The 14799-nt window shown below is 42.5% G+C and overlaps 1 protein-coding gene across 1 annotated transcript in view; it reads left to right on the top strand.

The window, feature by feature from the left end:
• LOC136023271 (lysine-specific histone demethylase 1A-like) overlaps positions 1 to 14799 on the top strand; it is a 30215-nt gene that overhangs the window by 7167 nt on the left and 8249 nt on the right. Inside the window, 11 exon segments of the mRNA XM_065697567.1 lie at positions 14 to 73; positions 3231 to 3364; positions 5782 to 5860; positions 7142 to 7234; positions 7892 to 8010; positions 9290 to 9371; positions 9952 to 10046; positions 11149 to 11291; positions 11989 to 12079; positions 12791 to 12925; positions 13918 to 13991. Coding sequence (XP_065553639.1) covers positions 14 to 73; positions 3231 to 3364; positions 5782 to 5860; positions 7142 to 7234; positions 7892 to 8010; positions 9290 to 9371; positions 9952 to 10046; positions 11149 to 11291; positions 11989 to 12079; positions 12791 to 12925; positions 13918 to 13991 — 1105 coding nt within the window.

The following is a 14799-nucleotide window of genomic DNA, read 5'->3' as shown; positions in this document are numbered from 1 at the left end:
TTTCCTTCCACAGGGCAAGCAGGAGGACTTCAAGACGACAATTCTGGAGGGTATGGAGACGGCCAAGCATCAGGTGAGGGTGGCGTTTGATGCTTGCCAATTAGTAGCAAGAGCCGCCAGGTTAGGGAGTGATGCTTGCAAGTGCGCACGGGTGCGGTTGTTCAGGACTTAGCCAGAGGTACAGGAGCTGTTCAACAAGTGAGGGGTATTTCCAGCTTCAGTTGAGGTCTGTACCAGCTGCAGGGAGGACACCAACCTCTGTTGAAATGCCTCAGGCCGATCTCTCATCCCTCCACTCCTCTCCTTGTTCAGAGGAGTCCAAACGTGCAGAAAGATGTTTCTTACCTGGCCAGTTTCTACCCTTGAGTGACACCGAAAGGCCTGGGCTCCAGCACAGCAGAACCTTTCCTCTAATGTGCTGAAGGAACCTAGCAGGGAGTGCCTTTCTGCTCCTTTGTTCTTGTGCTTTTTCTTTTGAGAGCTTTGTGCTTGAGCCAGTGGTGAGCCCAGGAGATTTATCTGTCAGGGACAGGCGGAGTCTGCTTCTGGGTTGGGAATTCGCCATTTGGCCTGAGTTCTGATGCTGGCAGCGTGCACGATTCCCACAGTTGGTGTCTTTACTCCTAAGTGAGTGCAAGGGAGAATCTTCCTCCAGCTCTGCCACTTCTGCTCTCACTTGAGGATTTGGGTTTTAAGTAAAGGAGCTGAAGGATCCAGAACGTATTCTGTACCTCCAGGTTGCTCTTTTTGAAGCAAATGTAACTTCAGGGTACTCATCTGGGAGCGCATCCTTGCTGTTCTAAGTAAAGAAGTCATGGTTTGGATCTTACCACTTGCATGGGATTTCTGACTGTTGCAGATTGTGGGGTTAAGGATGCGTTGCCTGCTTTGTTTTCAGGCAGGCACTGGCTGTTTGGAAATTGTGCATATTTTGCATTTGATACATGTGCTGAGGGTGTGCTTTAACAATTGTCTGATTCAGCAGCCAAGTAACTTCCCTTCAGAGTGTTTTTAATCTGAAACATTTCAGTCCATAAATGAGCAGCATCTCTCAATATTCCTCATGTGGGGAAGAAGATAATCAAAACTTCAGCACGTTGGTGGCTGATGCTGGATGTCAGGAAATGGCAATGTGTGCACAACTGTGTGTCAAGAGATGAGCAGCCAGGAATTCAGTCTAGGCTGTCCTGTTCCTTCAGTCATGAAACAGTTGCGGGTCCCAAAGACAGTTCTGAACTGGTACTGCCTTTACTGTGCTGCTTTTGTGGAACACAAGCATAAGGATGTGGGGTGGGGGGGATTTAACCACTCTGAAATGGATTTCACTTGGGGTTGTGTAGTTGCAGAAGTAAATTCAGGGACATGCAGGTTTTGGAAGATCTTCTGATGGTTGGGCCAAATGAAATGAAGTGTTTGCTGGGTTTGGGTATTGCATAGACATGTGGCCCTAAAATACCCAAACCAGCAATCCCTTCCCCCAGCTTGGAGTTATTTCCAGGGCTGTTTCTCTGCCTTCTCAATTGGAAGAAATAGGTTACAGAGCTTTCCAAGAAACTAGTGAGTTCCCTTAATGGACATGTGTGTGTTTCTTGGTAGTTGACCACTGCGCCACAGGCGATGCTCTTTAGCAGATGTCAGGAGAAGCCCACTCATTGTATCCACCTGTAAGAGGGGGTCAGGTTTATCACTGGAGAAGCTGGAATTCCAGCAGAGCTGCGGTTTCTGCTCCATCACTGAATATTAGTGTCAAAAAGTGTTGTGGCGTGTTAACTTCTCCTGTTAGTAATTCCATTTTACTTTCTTGCAGTGCTCTGTTGCCTCTGGTACTAATTTCCTCTTGTTGTAAAATTCCTGTAAATGATCATAGACCGTTTTCTTTCCCTTGAGCCATCATGCAGTTAGGTCTTATCTTTGCTTGTGAATGAATTGTTTAGCTTTTTGGGTTTTAGCTTTACCACCATTTCCTTGCTTACACTTTTTTCTTCACCTTTGGGATGTAAAAACCCTTGGAAGTTAAAGGTGTGTGTGCCTGCACCAGAATTGAAAGAAGAGAAGTTTTCTCCCCAATACAGCCACATGTGAACCTCTGCACATGAACCTCAAACCTGCAAACAGTTGTCTTGGTTACTATCATAAACTGCAAGCTTGTATGGTCTTTGACATTGTAAGGTTCTTTTGGAACAGTTCCAGTTTCAGTGGATGATCCTGATCCTACTGTATTACCCCTGTGGTTTTCTCTCTTGGGATATTGGTTTATATCTTTCCAGGTTGAATGTCCTCTCCTCTGTCTGTCCCAGTCTTAAGACACTTCCTAGGAGTTTATCTTGTTCTTGCTGCATTTCCCATCTCAGTATTGCATTTGGCTCACTGTGCCTGCAAGGTTTGCTTTCTGCACTTGTAACACTTTATGCAGCTGTGTCTTGGTTTGTTACTTTAGAGTACATTTTATATATAGTATAACAGTCAAATGAGATGGAGAGTGTAGGGTCCATAACTGTGTGATTGCTTCATGGCCAGTGTTTGAATTGATAGAAGTACAGGTACCTTTATTAATGAAGTCTTTCCACAGATAAAATGTCTCCTGTGTATATTCAGTGTTGGTCTTTGGCATGTGGAGCAGCACTAGGGGAGGGGGCACAGGAAAAGCATGAATAGGATTGTTTGTCATTGCACTGCTTGTGGGGAATATGGCAAATGTGGACAAGGAGAGGTCAAGATGGGTTCCTCCCGGTTGAGGAGTTCAGTGCAAATGAAACCTTGAAAAGCACATGAGGGCTGTAGGCATTGTGCTTGTGTCTCACAGATCCTTTGGCTTTGAGCAGGCTCCAAAATGTTTTTCATGTTTTGGTAGAAACTGGAAACCACGCAAATAAAGGACAGATTCTAAAGCAGTTTTATTGATACTGTGTTATAGATGTGTTATATTTGATACATGTTTTATTGGTATGTGCCCAGCCCCTTTGATTTCTCAGGGTGTTGGTTGGGGTTTTTGCTGGCTTGCAGTACAGTTTGTTCATTAACCCTGGCTGATGCCTGTAATTCAAAGAACTGTTCACTTGGGAACCTGCTTGTCTTGCAGAAGTAAAGAACAGGACTAAATGAAAGCATGAGACGAAACTGGCCCCGCATCACATCATGGCTGGATGCACTGGCTAGGGAGGGTAGTGTAAAAGTACTTACCTAGCAGTTCCTTTTGCAGTGCCTGTAGACGACTTGTCTTTTTGTTGTAGGTGTGGAGGGTGCAGCTTTCCAGAGTAGACTTCCACATGACCGTATGACATCTCAAGAAGCTGCCTGCTTCCCTGATATAATCAGTGGGCCACAGCAGACCCAGAAGGTGTTTCTGTACATCAGGAACCGCACTGTAAGTTTATTGTTAAAGTATTGATGGTAGAAGGGCAGGACATTTGTGTACCTTGCAAAGGCTGTTTGGCAGTTACCATGTCTTAACAGTTGGGAGGTTTCCTTGGGTTTGAGATGGTGGGGGTTCATTTCTGCAATTGCTTCATGCTCTGAGTGTCTAAGGAAGCAGTTATCCACTTCTTGATTGAGGCAGTAATGTGAGGCAGCATAAAGAATCTTTAATACATTTACAATGTCCAAAACATGGTCGTAACAACCATCAAAAACTATATGATTCAGCTACTACAGCTTTTAAAAGGTAAGCAAACAGAAACCTGGTGCAAATGTTCTTTTGATCTCAGCTTAAAGAAGTGTCTGTAGAATACTTTAAGGTAATAATCACATACATTGTTGCTTAGAATAAGTCAAACCTCTAAGCTTCTATTTTCTTACTTTGCTTAGCATTCAGCTGCTGTAGTGCTGAGCTATTAACCCAGTCTTGTGGCTTGTTCTCACAACAGAACAGTTGCTTTACCAGCTTTGATTTCATGAAAGAAGCTGTAACGTTGAAGAAAGGAAACTCTGCTTCTGAGTGTTTGTAGCATTTCTGTCTAATTCAAAGCTTCACACAACATAAAACACAGAAAGAAGGGGCAATATTCAGATAATTCACAGGGGAGTTCATTCACGTGAGTTCAGGCCAGCACCTGAAGGTTAAGTCTTAACAAAACTTAAACAGTGGCGTTGTGTTTTGCAGGTGATGTGTTTAAATTGCGACAGTGCTTTGGGGTTCTTTAGCACAAAAATAGGGTTCAAAGCAAGAAATATTTTGAAAATTGCTTTGTTACCAGAGTTAAGAGAGAAAACGTCTTCTTGCATTCAGGTTTTTTCACAGACTTAAGATGATCGGGGCATCACAGTGTATCAATCATGGTAGCACCCAGTGCTTAATAACTTCAAAGAGTCGCATGTTATTTATGCATGGTGGACGTCACCTTGCTAAGAATGTGACTTCTGCTATTCCTGTGAAATCTCCCTTGAAGTAACCTAAGTTGTAACTTTTGGGAAGTCATGAGATACATAAAACCAGACCAGGAGGTGGTAATGGGGGGGAAAGCTTGGAAAACAGCATGCTCGTGTGTATAGTGAGTGAGTAATCCTTTTACAAACACATCAGAAGCAGAGAAGCCTTCCACTGAAACTGATAAATGGCTGGGATTTGCAGGGCTGTCCTGGAAGAGCTGCATTGCTGGTCTTTGGTCCTTATTCACTATGGAGGAACTTAAAGATGTTCCTAAGCAGGAATCCCTTTCTGAGGAAGACTTGTGAGAGGATCTCCTCCAGTCAGGATAGCAGAGGTTATAGAACAGCAGATGAAGCAAACAGTAATATAAACCTAGTGCTCAGCAGGGCTCTGAAAGAGCTGTGAACTGCAGTGTGCATCCTCTTACTTACAGCTGGCTCAGTGTCAAGGGATTTGAAAATCTGGAAGAGGGCATGAAGACAGAGAGTTCCTGGAGGTTAGAGGAGTTAGACTAGTCAGTCTGATATTTCCAATTTGCCTGGTAACAAATGGAATCAAGAATTGAATGAATCACCTGGTAAGTAAAAATGTTGTTTGGAAGGCTCGCAGCAGCTTTTCTAAAGGGAAGTCATCCTTTACAATCCATCCGAGTTCTTCAGAGGGCTCATAAGGAAGTGACCAAAGGAGATCGGCTTCATTTGATCTTCTGCATTAATCCCCCCCACCCCAGAGCACCCAACCAGCCAAGGGGGAGGGGAGGGGGAGTACACCACAGACACTAAAAGCTGTTGCTAAATTACTGTTGGTTAAAGCATATCATGAACATTTACAAAGCAGAACATAGGCTGACTGATCTGTTGTGGCAGTGCAGGGCAGTTGTGGCTTGAAGCTTTTAAATCTTCTAAGGCCTGCACTGTTCTGTGTATTTGTAGAGGGGCTCACAGGGGGTGGAACCAGATCATCTTTAAGGTCGCTTCCAACCCAAACCAGTCTGGGATTCTGTCATAATTCATATTTCACAGGCAGCTCTTCCTGCTTGGTTTTGGAAGTGTAACTGTTCTCCACGTGTTCTTGAGTGTATGTGGGCAGCGAAGCCCATGGTAGTGTCTTGTATCAGTGAAGATAGAGCAGGTGGTTCTGGCACTTCCATTTTGTAGCTTTTGTTCTGTGTGTGTTTTGTTGGATGTGTGATGAGGAGGTCGCTGACTTGATGTGTTTCCACTTACTTGAACTGGTGTAGGAAGTTCAAATGGACTCTTGCACCTTAAAATACACCAGAAGGCAAAGTTCAGTGTGGCTTGGATAGCACTGCCAGAGTGTGACTTGTTAGAGGTTTCATCTAACAACATTTGGGAACACACAGAAAACACCTCTTTCGTGTTACTTAATGTGTCTTATTGTTTGTTTAAATACAGCTGCAGCTCTGGCTGGATAACCCAAAGATTCAGTTGACATTTGAGGCAACTATCCAACAATTAGAAGCACCTTATAATAGTAAGTCAAGTCTTTTACTGCCAAAACCATACTGTGTGTATCATTGCTGTTGGTTTTCAGTTTTGGTTGACTAAAAGCTGCTTAAAACCAAGAGAGGGTTTCAGATGGGTCCTTTTAGTAGTGGAGCTCTCTGAGCGCTCATGTCAAGAATGGACTGTGGGAGTATGCTCATGTTTCAGGTTTGTCAGAGTTCATTTGTCTGGTAAAGAAATACATCCTTAGCATGCTTCAGAAAAAGCTGGCAACAAGGTGGGTTGGTACAGAAGTTCCAAGAGAGTGAATTCCCATACAGCTTGTCAAGTTTGCTACAGCTTCATGGTGCTTTGCAGCTGTGAGATTTGCTTAATCACAAGGTTTCTGGGAGACATTAAGAAGTTGCATAAAACTTGAATGGCCATGATGAAAGAAGGTAGTAAAAGGGAGGGACTTTATACAAGGGAATGTAGTGATAGGACAAGGGGGAATGGTTTTAAACTGTCAAGGCAGAGATTTAGGTTAGATATTAAGAAGTTCTTCCCTGTGAGGGTGCTGAGGTGCTGGCACAGGGTGCCCAGAGAAGCTGTGGCTGCCCCATTCCTTGCAGTATTCAAGGCCAGGTTGGACACAGGGGCTTGGAGCAAGCTGCTCCAGTGGAAGGGGTCCCTGCCCGGGGCAGGGGTTGGAGCTGGATGAGCTCCAAGGTCCCTTCCAACCCAAACCATTCTGTGTCTCTATGAAAAGAGCGAGGAGCACATGTAGGCCATTCTAACCTTCTCATAAAAGTTCCCAGTAAAGTGGAAAAGGTGAGGGGAGCCATAAAGAAGTAATTAAAGAAGAAAACAGTGCTGAAATGAGTGCAGATACACTGTCAAGTATTGCAAAATAATGAATTATTGTGTTTATAAAACCAACCATGGGAACTCAGTGCTCCAGTAATGGGTTGGTTTAACGGTGGTGAATCTCAGTACAGTTCTGCATAAAGCTCTCCAGATTTCTGCAGTCAGTTTCAGAAAAGGTGTTCTTCTGCACTAGAGAAATAGAAGCATTTCATGGCCTGTACATGTCCTGTGCAGCTTTTTAGGCAGGATTCAAAGCCACAGGGTATCATAGCCACCAGCTTGTGGCTTCCAGAAAACTCCTCAGCCTTTCTCAAGAGGATGGATTCTTGGGTAGGGCAGCTGGGGAGCAGGAAGGGCTGTGTTCAGGGTGGTTTTGCTGGCTTGCTGCTGTGATCTGTTTGCTTGTGAAGATGTTCTCAGTGCCAAACATGCGGAATGATTGTGAAACATTCCCATTTTGCAGGTGATACGGTGCTCGTTCACAGAGTACACAGCTACCTGGAGCGGCACGGGCTCATCAACTTTGGGGTCTACAAAAGAGTGAAGCCCCTTCCAAGTAAGAAACCTGAAAATGGTTTTGGTTCATTGTTCTGTGGTTTTTCAAGCCAGACTTTTGAGGCTTTTTCTTCTTTTAGGATAGTCATGCTGAGGAAATAAAAAATGCTGGCAGTGCATTTGGCTCTAGGGGTTCATGGGGTTTATTTGGACCTGGAGGAGCTGTTAATTCAAGTAAATCACTTTGAGAAGGAAAACATTTGCAGATCTTTGGTAGATAATTCAGGGGCTGTCACTGTTGAATGAATTCTCTTTGCTCCTCATTTGAGGAACAAAAGACACAAACACAATCCTGTACTTGCACCTCTTCTATGAAATAGGATGCAATAATTAATAAGAATTAGTTTCTTCTTCAAACATTCATTCTTCAGAAGTATTTTTCCTCCTGTTTTCTTCCTTGCCACAGATGCACTACTGGTGTATTTTCTCGTACCTGTGTCATCAAGGAGGACTGTGAAGTGTTTTACCATGTTATGCACAAAATTACTTCCATTTTCTTTTTTGTGGCTGTTTGCTTTGTTAAAGAGTTTGTCAGAACTGATGAGAGGGAAGCTGCTTTTTGTTCTTGGTGTCTCTTGAATGCAACTTTAACGTAACTGCTTGCAGTATTGTAATAAAGCACATGCAGAGCCTGTAGCTTGCTTTTGCCTCTCCTTAGCCAAGAAGACTGGAAAGGTGATCATCATCGGATCTGGAGTCTCTGGGTTGGCACCAGCTCGCCAGTTGCAGAGTTTTGGAATGGATGTTACGGTTCTGGAAGCCAGGATATGAATTCCTGTGCTCTTTCACTTCTATACAGAAACTTAACCAGTAACCACATTCAGGCCTAGTCCCTAAGGCCAAGTGGCCCAGCAGTATGCCCAAGATGGGCAAGCTTGTGTGTGGTTACAGGGAGCCGGATGTACTGCTGAATGCTAAACGTGTCTCACGAGGAAACAGTCCTGTCAGTCCTCACTGACTGAAAGTTAATAACTTTCTCAGGGGTGGACTGTGTCGTCAGGTGCTTGTGTCATCAGCTTATATCAGTAACAGGCTGGAATCTTTCTTTCATGATTAGGAGCTGATGTTTCATTGGAAAGCAGAATGCAAGTCTGTACTTGACGAAGTTGCCCATAAAATAGAATCATTGGGATTCCCGTACAGTGTCAGGCAGGATATTTTTTTTGTACCTTTAAAATCTACATGAATTCTTTCCTTATTTATTACTCTGTGCTTAACAGAGGCTTTAAATTTTATATAGACCTATATTTTGTAGTGAGTGAAAAACTGGAATTTATCGGGATGTTTTACTTCCTGACTTCGTTTTGTTTATTCATTTACTTCTGATACTTTCCCAGCACAGCCTGAAATAATCTGCTTAGGTTAGAGTAATGTTTCAGGCTCGCTGCTGCTCTTGTTGCTGGGGAGCACTGGGTGGGTCTGGGCTCAAGTGCACACTGAAGTCAGTTCATTTGGAGCTTCTCATCAGCCAAGACCCCCAAGTCCTCCTTATTGAGTTTCAAGTGGTGGGAAGTCACTTGTATGTGTTAAGAATCCAAAACTTCCTCCTGCTGAACGGGGCTGTTGATTCATGATTATCTTGGTTGGTAGCTGGCCCTTCTGTGGAGAGCAGGTAGGAATGATTGTCTGATGGGTTTTCTTACCCTAAAATTTAGTTTCCATCAGCACAGTTGAATTATTTCCTATAGAGCTGTTGGATTTGGGTAGGAAGTTGGAGGAGGAAATCTAGTATGTAACTTCATCTATTTGTGGGCAGTGAAGGGTTGGTTGTAGAATCCCAGTAGATCCTACTGTAGATGTGGCTGCATCTGGACAATTCTATTTTTATTTCCTTTTTTTCTTTTTTTGTTAATGCAACTCAAACATTTTATTCCATAACTTGGATGAATTAAGACCAAGTGTCCATTTGCAGAGGTTCTTGGCAAAGCGTACGTTTTATTTATTGACCCTTTGGGTAAGAGAATCCTTACACCATGCCATGGAGAAGTACCAGCGATTATATTTGAGATGTGTTGCTGAATGTTACTGGAGGTTTAATCTGTTGTGCTTTTGAAAGGACCGAGTAGGAGGAAGAGTTGCGACCTTCCGCAAAGGGAACTACGTTGCTGACCTCGGAGCAATGGTGGTGACAGGACTTGGTGAGTGGGAAGGCAAATCGTGGGACAAGATGTTAAAACTGTGAAACCTTTTGCTATTTCCTTTCATGGCCAAAAGAACTGAGTGGTTTTAACTATCAAAGGTAGATATTTTTGTTCAGCCTCTTTGGCAGTTGGCATTTCTCATCAGTGAGTGTTCAGAACAGATGGCAGGCCTCACTAAACCTGGGATTTGTGTTGGTGACGTAGCTGTCATTGGTCACTAAAGTCGCAGAGGTGCTTGTCCCGTCATCACACTGTTGCAGATCCATTCTTTTACAGTTTGCTTGTGCCTAGTGGAATTCTTTGCTCCTTTTTTGGCATGAAGTCCTTCTGTGTGTTTATTCCTTTGCCCACTTCCTTTATGGTGCTGTCTGTGCTGGCTTCACTGCACTTACTGAGCAGCTCTTTCTAAAGCTGCTTTACCCAGCTGCCAGTGGCCTCTAAGTGAATTTCTTGGTAACTCTTATAGCTGTTCCCTTGGATCTTCCAAAGTATCAGCTGAAATTGAACATGGATTTCTTATTTCATTGCAGACAAACTTTGCAGGAGTCCTCTGCTAACTCTGCACAATGTTTTCCAGGAGGAAATCCCATGGCTGTGGTCAGCAAACAAGTGAATATGGAATTGGCTAAAATCAAACAAAAATGCCCACTTTATGAAGCAAATGGACAAGCTGTAAGTCTGATGCTGTTTTCATTAACCTTTTCGAACAGAAATAGTATCTCAAGTGTGTTTGTTAGCAGGGTATTGGCCTAGCAGGAGATGACTTCTAGGGAGAGGGGGCAGGAGTAATGAAAATGTGTGTCCCTCTTTAGGCAGTATAGGAATATTCCAGCATATCTATTGTAAAACCAGTTCTTTCCACATGAGTTTTTGAGCTTCAGACGCTTTGTGGAATCTAAGTCCCTGTTTGTTCTTTGTAAATTCATGACTGTTTTTCCTTAAACAACTGTCTTGCTGTGCTCTGAAACAGTTGTTCCCTCCAGCCTGTTGACTGCACCACGCAGCTTGGTGTCATCAGCAAACTTGCTGAGGGTGCTCGATCCCCCTGTCCATGTCACTGACAGAGTATCTTCAGTGTAGTCAAAAGGTGCTGTTCTGGAAGTGTCCTACAGTACTTCATCCATCATCCTAGAAAAGCTGGATTGGTAGTTCTTAGTCATGCTGACCAATGCAGAAGATAAGTTACTTCACGGAGCTGTGCCAGGCCTTCTAAAGCCTTGTGATTGCATACAGCTGTCCTACCATTAGAGCAGTCTTTTGTCCCATTGTTAAGTTTCTGGAGCTTTGATGGACACACATTCCAGTAAGGAAATCTTTGTGTGCCCATAAGTTGGTTGTCATTGTGATTTACCAGCTCCTATTGTAGCTCTTTGGCCAGACATCCTGGCAAAGTGACTTTGTGTTGAACGGACCTTGGTGTTGGGCCGTTTGAGAGAGCAGAGAGTATTAAATTTCTTAGCTATGTTTTTGTTGTGCTCTTGAAGCATCACTCTCATTCAGAGCATGTGGCACCTTTTCTTTGAGTACTGCTCGAAGAATTTGTCTGTACCCTGGCTTTTGCATTCCTCTGATTTGGGAAGTGGTGGTGTTTTGAGTTTGTGAATTTACACTGCAGTAGAGAAGGTAACCTGTGTCCCTGCTCTGGGTGCTTTTAAAGTTTTCTCTGTACTTCTCAATTGTCTCGTCTCTGAGGCTCTGAGCTTTCAGGATCTCCGTTTTCCCTTTTTACTATTAATTTCTTATTCAGAAGAAGGTCTGTTCTTTTGACTTCTAGGTTCCAAAAGAGAAAGATGAAATGGTGGAGCAAGAATTTAATCGTCTGCTGGAAGCAACGTCCTACCTCAGTCATCAGCTGGATTTTAACGTTCTCAATAATAAGCCTGTCTCCCTAGGTCAGGCTCTGGAGGTTGTCATACAGTGAGTGACTTCCCTTTTCATGGTAGACTTTCCTGTTCTGCGAAGGATGTTCCTAAAGATACCTGAGACTTGTGATGCTCCTAGGATAAGCATTACCCACTTCTACAGCCGTTTGGTCTTTGCTGGGTTTTTGTGTGTATGTTGTGTGTTGTGTTCATTGAAACAAGATAACAAGATAACATTGAAACAAGGTGGTTAAAGGAGCAAACATCTTTTCTTGAAAGCTTCTGAAGATCACTACAGTAACCAATAGATTGTGGAATCATAGCATCAGAGAATGATTTGGGTTGGAAAGGACCTGAAGATCATCCAGTTCCAACTCCCCTGCCATAGACAGGAACACATTCCACTAGACCATGTTGCCCAAGGTTCTCTCCAACCTGGCCTTTAACACTGCCAGAGCATTGACATAGTCTGAACTGGAGTACAGACAGCCCACTTATGCTAGTTGAAAGCTAATAGTATTTGTAATTTGCCTTGTAACAGTAGTAGATAACTCCAGACTCATGTTTTAGCTAGTCAAGTAGCTCTTATTTACAGAAACTTGTATTGATTTTTCTAATCACCATAGGAGTATTTACTAAAATATCCCATGATGTGCTTTTACTGCATTACAGTAATTCGGTTGTGATAATGGGTTTTCTCAATATCGCAAGGATTTTATGCTGAACTGACTCTCACTTCTCACCTTTTCCAGGTTGCAGGAGAAGCATGTGAAGGATGAGCAGATTGAACACTGGAAAAAAATTGTGAAAACACAGGAGGAATTGAAAGACCTTCTCAACAAGGTTAGGTGGTGACATTTAGAACAAGAGGAGAGCATTGTGTTCCTCAGAAAGTGGCAAAATGGACAAAAACGTCCATGGAAAGCATCAGAGGGTTGCCACGGATGCTGTTCTTAAAGATCTTTTCATTTAAGCCTTGCATAGAAGCACTGTTCTGATGAAGGAGTTCATTTTTGAGGAGGGGCATGTAAGCAATTAGGCAGGAGACTGTAAAACATGAAATATGGGAAAATAAAGGGAGAGGTTGGACGTAAGCAGAGCTGTGCGATAGCTTCCTGTAGAGATGTTGATAATGACTGAGGCTTTTGGGGGGAGTATTTTAAAATGTTAACTTTCTTTACCACAAATCTGATTTGTAGTGTAGAAACAGTGGTTTAGGTCTATTTACAGTGGTTTTGGTTGTGGTAGATGGCATCTTCACTGTTCCAAGGAAGTTTCTCAAATTAAACATGTCCGAGGTCAGCTCTCATATCTTATTTCCAACATACTTTGTAAGAAATCAGTGATGCTGGGGTTCAGCTATGTTGTTTTGGGGTTGGTGCTATTTATTACAGTTTCCTGTCTGTAGAATTACATATAAGTAACATTTGGGAAAAACAGGACATCTCTTTGGTATAATGACATGGCTTGAGATGAATATCCATTTTACACAGTCACTTGCATCAAGTCTACTCTTTTTTTTCTCCCTCCCTCCTCCTACTCCACCTGAAAAAGATGGTGAATTTAAAAGAGAAGATTAAAGAACTTCATCAGCAGTATAAGGAAGCATCAGAGGTGAAGCCACCTCGAGATATTACAGCAGAGTTCCTTGTGAAAAGCAAACACAGAGATCTGACTGCACTTTGCAAGGTAACGGGTGATGTACATGCACCGCTTAAGTCGGTGGTTTCTGAGGGCTTCAGCAGCCAGATAAAATTAACCAGTATAAATGTTACCACATTGTCTGGAAATAAAATCTAAGAGAGATGTTCTTTCTCTAAGAAAAAGGTGGTTTCCTGAATAAAAGGCTTCTTTCTATCCAAAGATTACAATTTAAAGAGCTCTATCTTGACAAACACAGAGTGAGGGAATAACTCTGCAGCTGGGAGTAGAAATATGCCTTAAAAATGAAACCTTAAAACCTGTTCTTTCTATAATAGTGAAAGACACCTTGCTAACCTGAGTCAGTTAGAACTAAGGATCATTTGTCAGCTACTTGTTCAACAGATGATACATCCAGTGTGTTTGTATATATGTAAGTACTAGCTCTTCTACTTTGCCATCAGCAAAGAGCTTTGTGCTTTTATTGCTATTATTGGACACTCCAAATGGCTGTGCCTTGAAGGGAATGATTGTTGTCTTTATTCCTTGTTCTACTAATGTGTTTTAAAATGAGAGGAAAAAAAACTGAAAGAAGCTTCAATTAGATCACGTCTTTGCCTTTTGCATGACTGCTGCTGCTGCTTTGGAAATCTCTGCATTCCATATTAACTATGATCTTTTAAGAAAGAAAGAAGGCTAGGAATAACATTTTGTGGGATACAGAAAAAGCTCTCAGTACCATAGGAACCTTTAATGTACCAGAACTGTAATGGACCTTTGTGTGCTTCAGATCCGAGTGTTTTAATTCCTGAAATATTAGCATACTGATCTTTCCTGCAGTGTGGCATGAACTTCCGTATATTCAGAGAAGGGCAGAATATGCTGGATTAAATGTTAAAGAAAATAGCTTGATTTAGATTGCTAAAACCATTAATCTTCCACTGATTTCTCTTGAGATTTGCTCTAGTCTGATGTTACATGATGTCTTTAAGGCCTTTTACATGGAAGCTGATTTTGATGTTAGCTTTTAATCTTATTAGGAGTATGATGAATTGGCAGAAACACAAGGAAAGCTGGAAGAGAAGTTACAAGAACTTGAAGCCAATCCTCCAAGGTAAAGATACAAACTGTAAAAAGAAATACTTGGGAAAGCAGATTTTTTACTATTTTTCTGTAGAAACTGCTGAGTTTCAGAAATGCAATGGTTTGCTTGCTTTTAATTATGGTAACTCAAGGGGTTAGGAAGGTACAAACATGAAGTTTGAGCTCCTGCAGCTTTAGAACTCCTTTTCCTTGTTTTTGGAGGTGACTTGGATAAAATGGTGGTTCTTAGCTGGGTTACATTTCAGTAAAATCCTGACTGTAACCAGTGCCTGATAGTGGGAAGCCTTTGAGATTGGAAATCTCTGTCAATAATGGTAGCATGCCAATCCTGCCTGTATTGGCAGAATATTATTGTTTTGTGCTCTGTGTGACTACACTCAGGTTTTAGTCATTGTCTTATATATGGTACTTAAGCCATTATTTATGGAATCATAGAATGGTTTGGGTTGGAAGGGACCTTAAAGCTCATCCAGTTCCAACCCCCTGCCATGGGCAGGGACACCTTCCACTAGAGCAGCTTGCTCCAACTTTGCCTTGAGCACTGCCAGGGATGGGGCAGCCACAGCTTCTCTGGGCAACCTGTGCCAGCGCCTCAGAACCCTCACAGTCGAGAACTTCCTTGTATCAAACCTGAACTCCTGTTTAAGTTTAAACCCGTCACCCCTTGTCTTTTTATTTCTAAAGTTAAGTTTCTGGCTTCACTGAAAATACTTTACATGAACTCTGCTTTAAAATGTGACTTTGCTGGGTTTGATGTTCAGCTTTCATAAAGGAGGCTCGCACGTTTGAAACAGCAAACTGAATGTCTTTGTGTTATG

The sequence above is a fragment of the Lathamus discolor genome, chromosome 18, assembly GCF_037157495.1.
Source record: "Lathamus discolor isolate bLatDis1 chromosome 18, bLatDis1.hap1, whole genome shotgun sequence".
Taxonomy (NCBI): Eukaryota; Metazoa; Chordata; class Aves; order Psittaciformes; family Psittacidae; genus Lathamus; species Lathamus discolor.
Note: the sequence above shows the minus strand (reverse complement) of the source record. Positions and strands in the feature narration are given on the sequence as shown.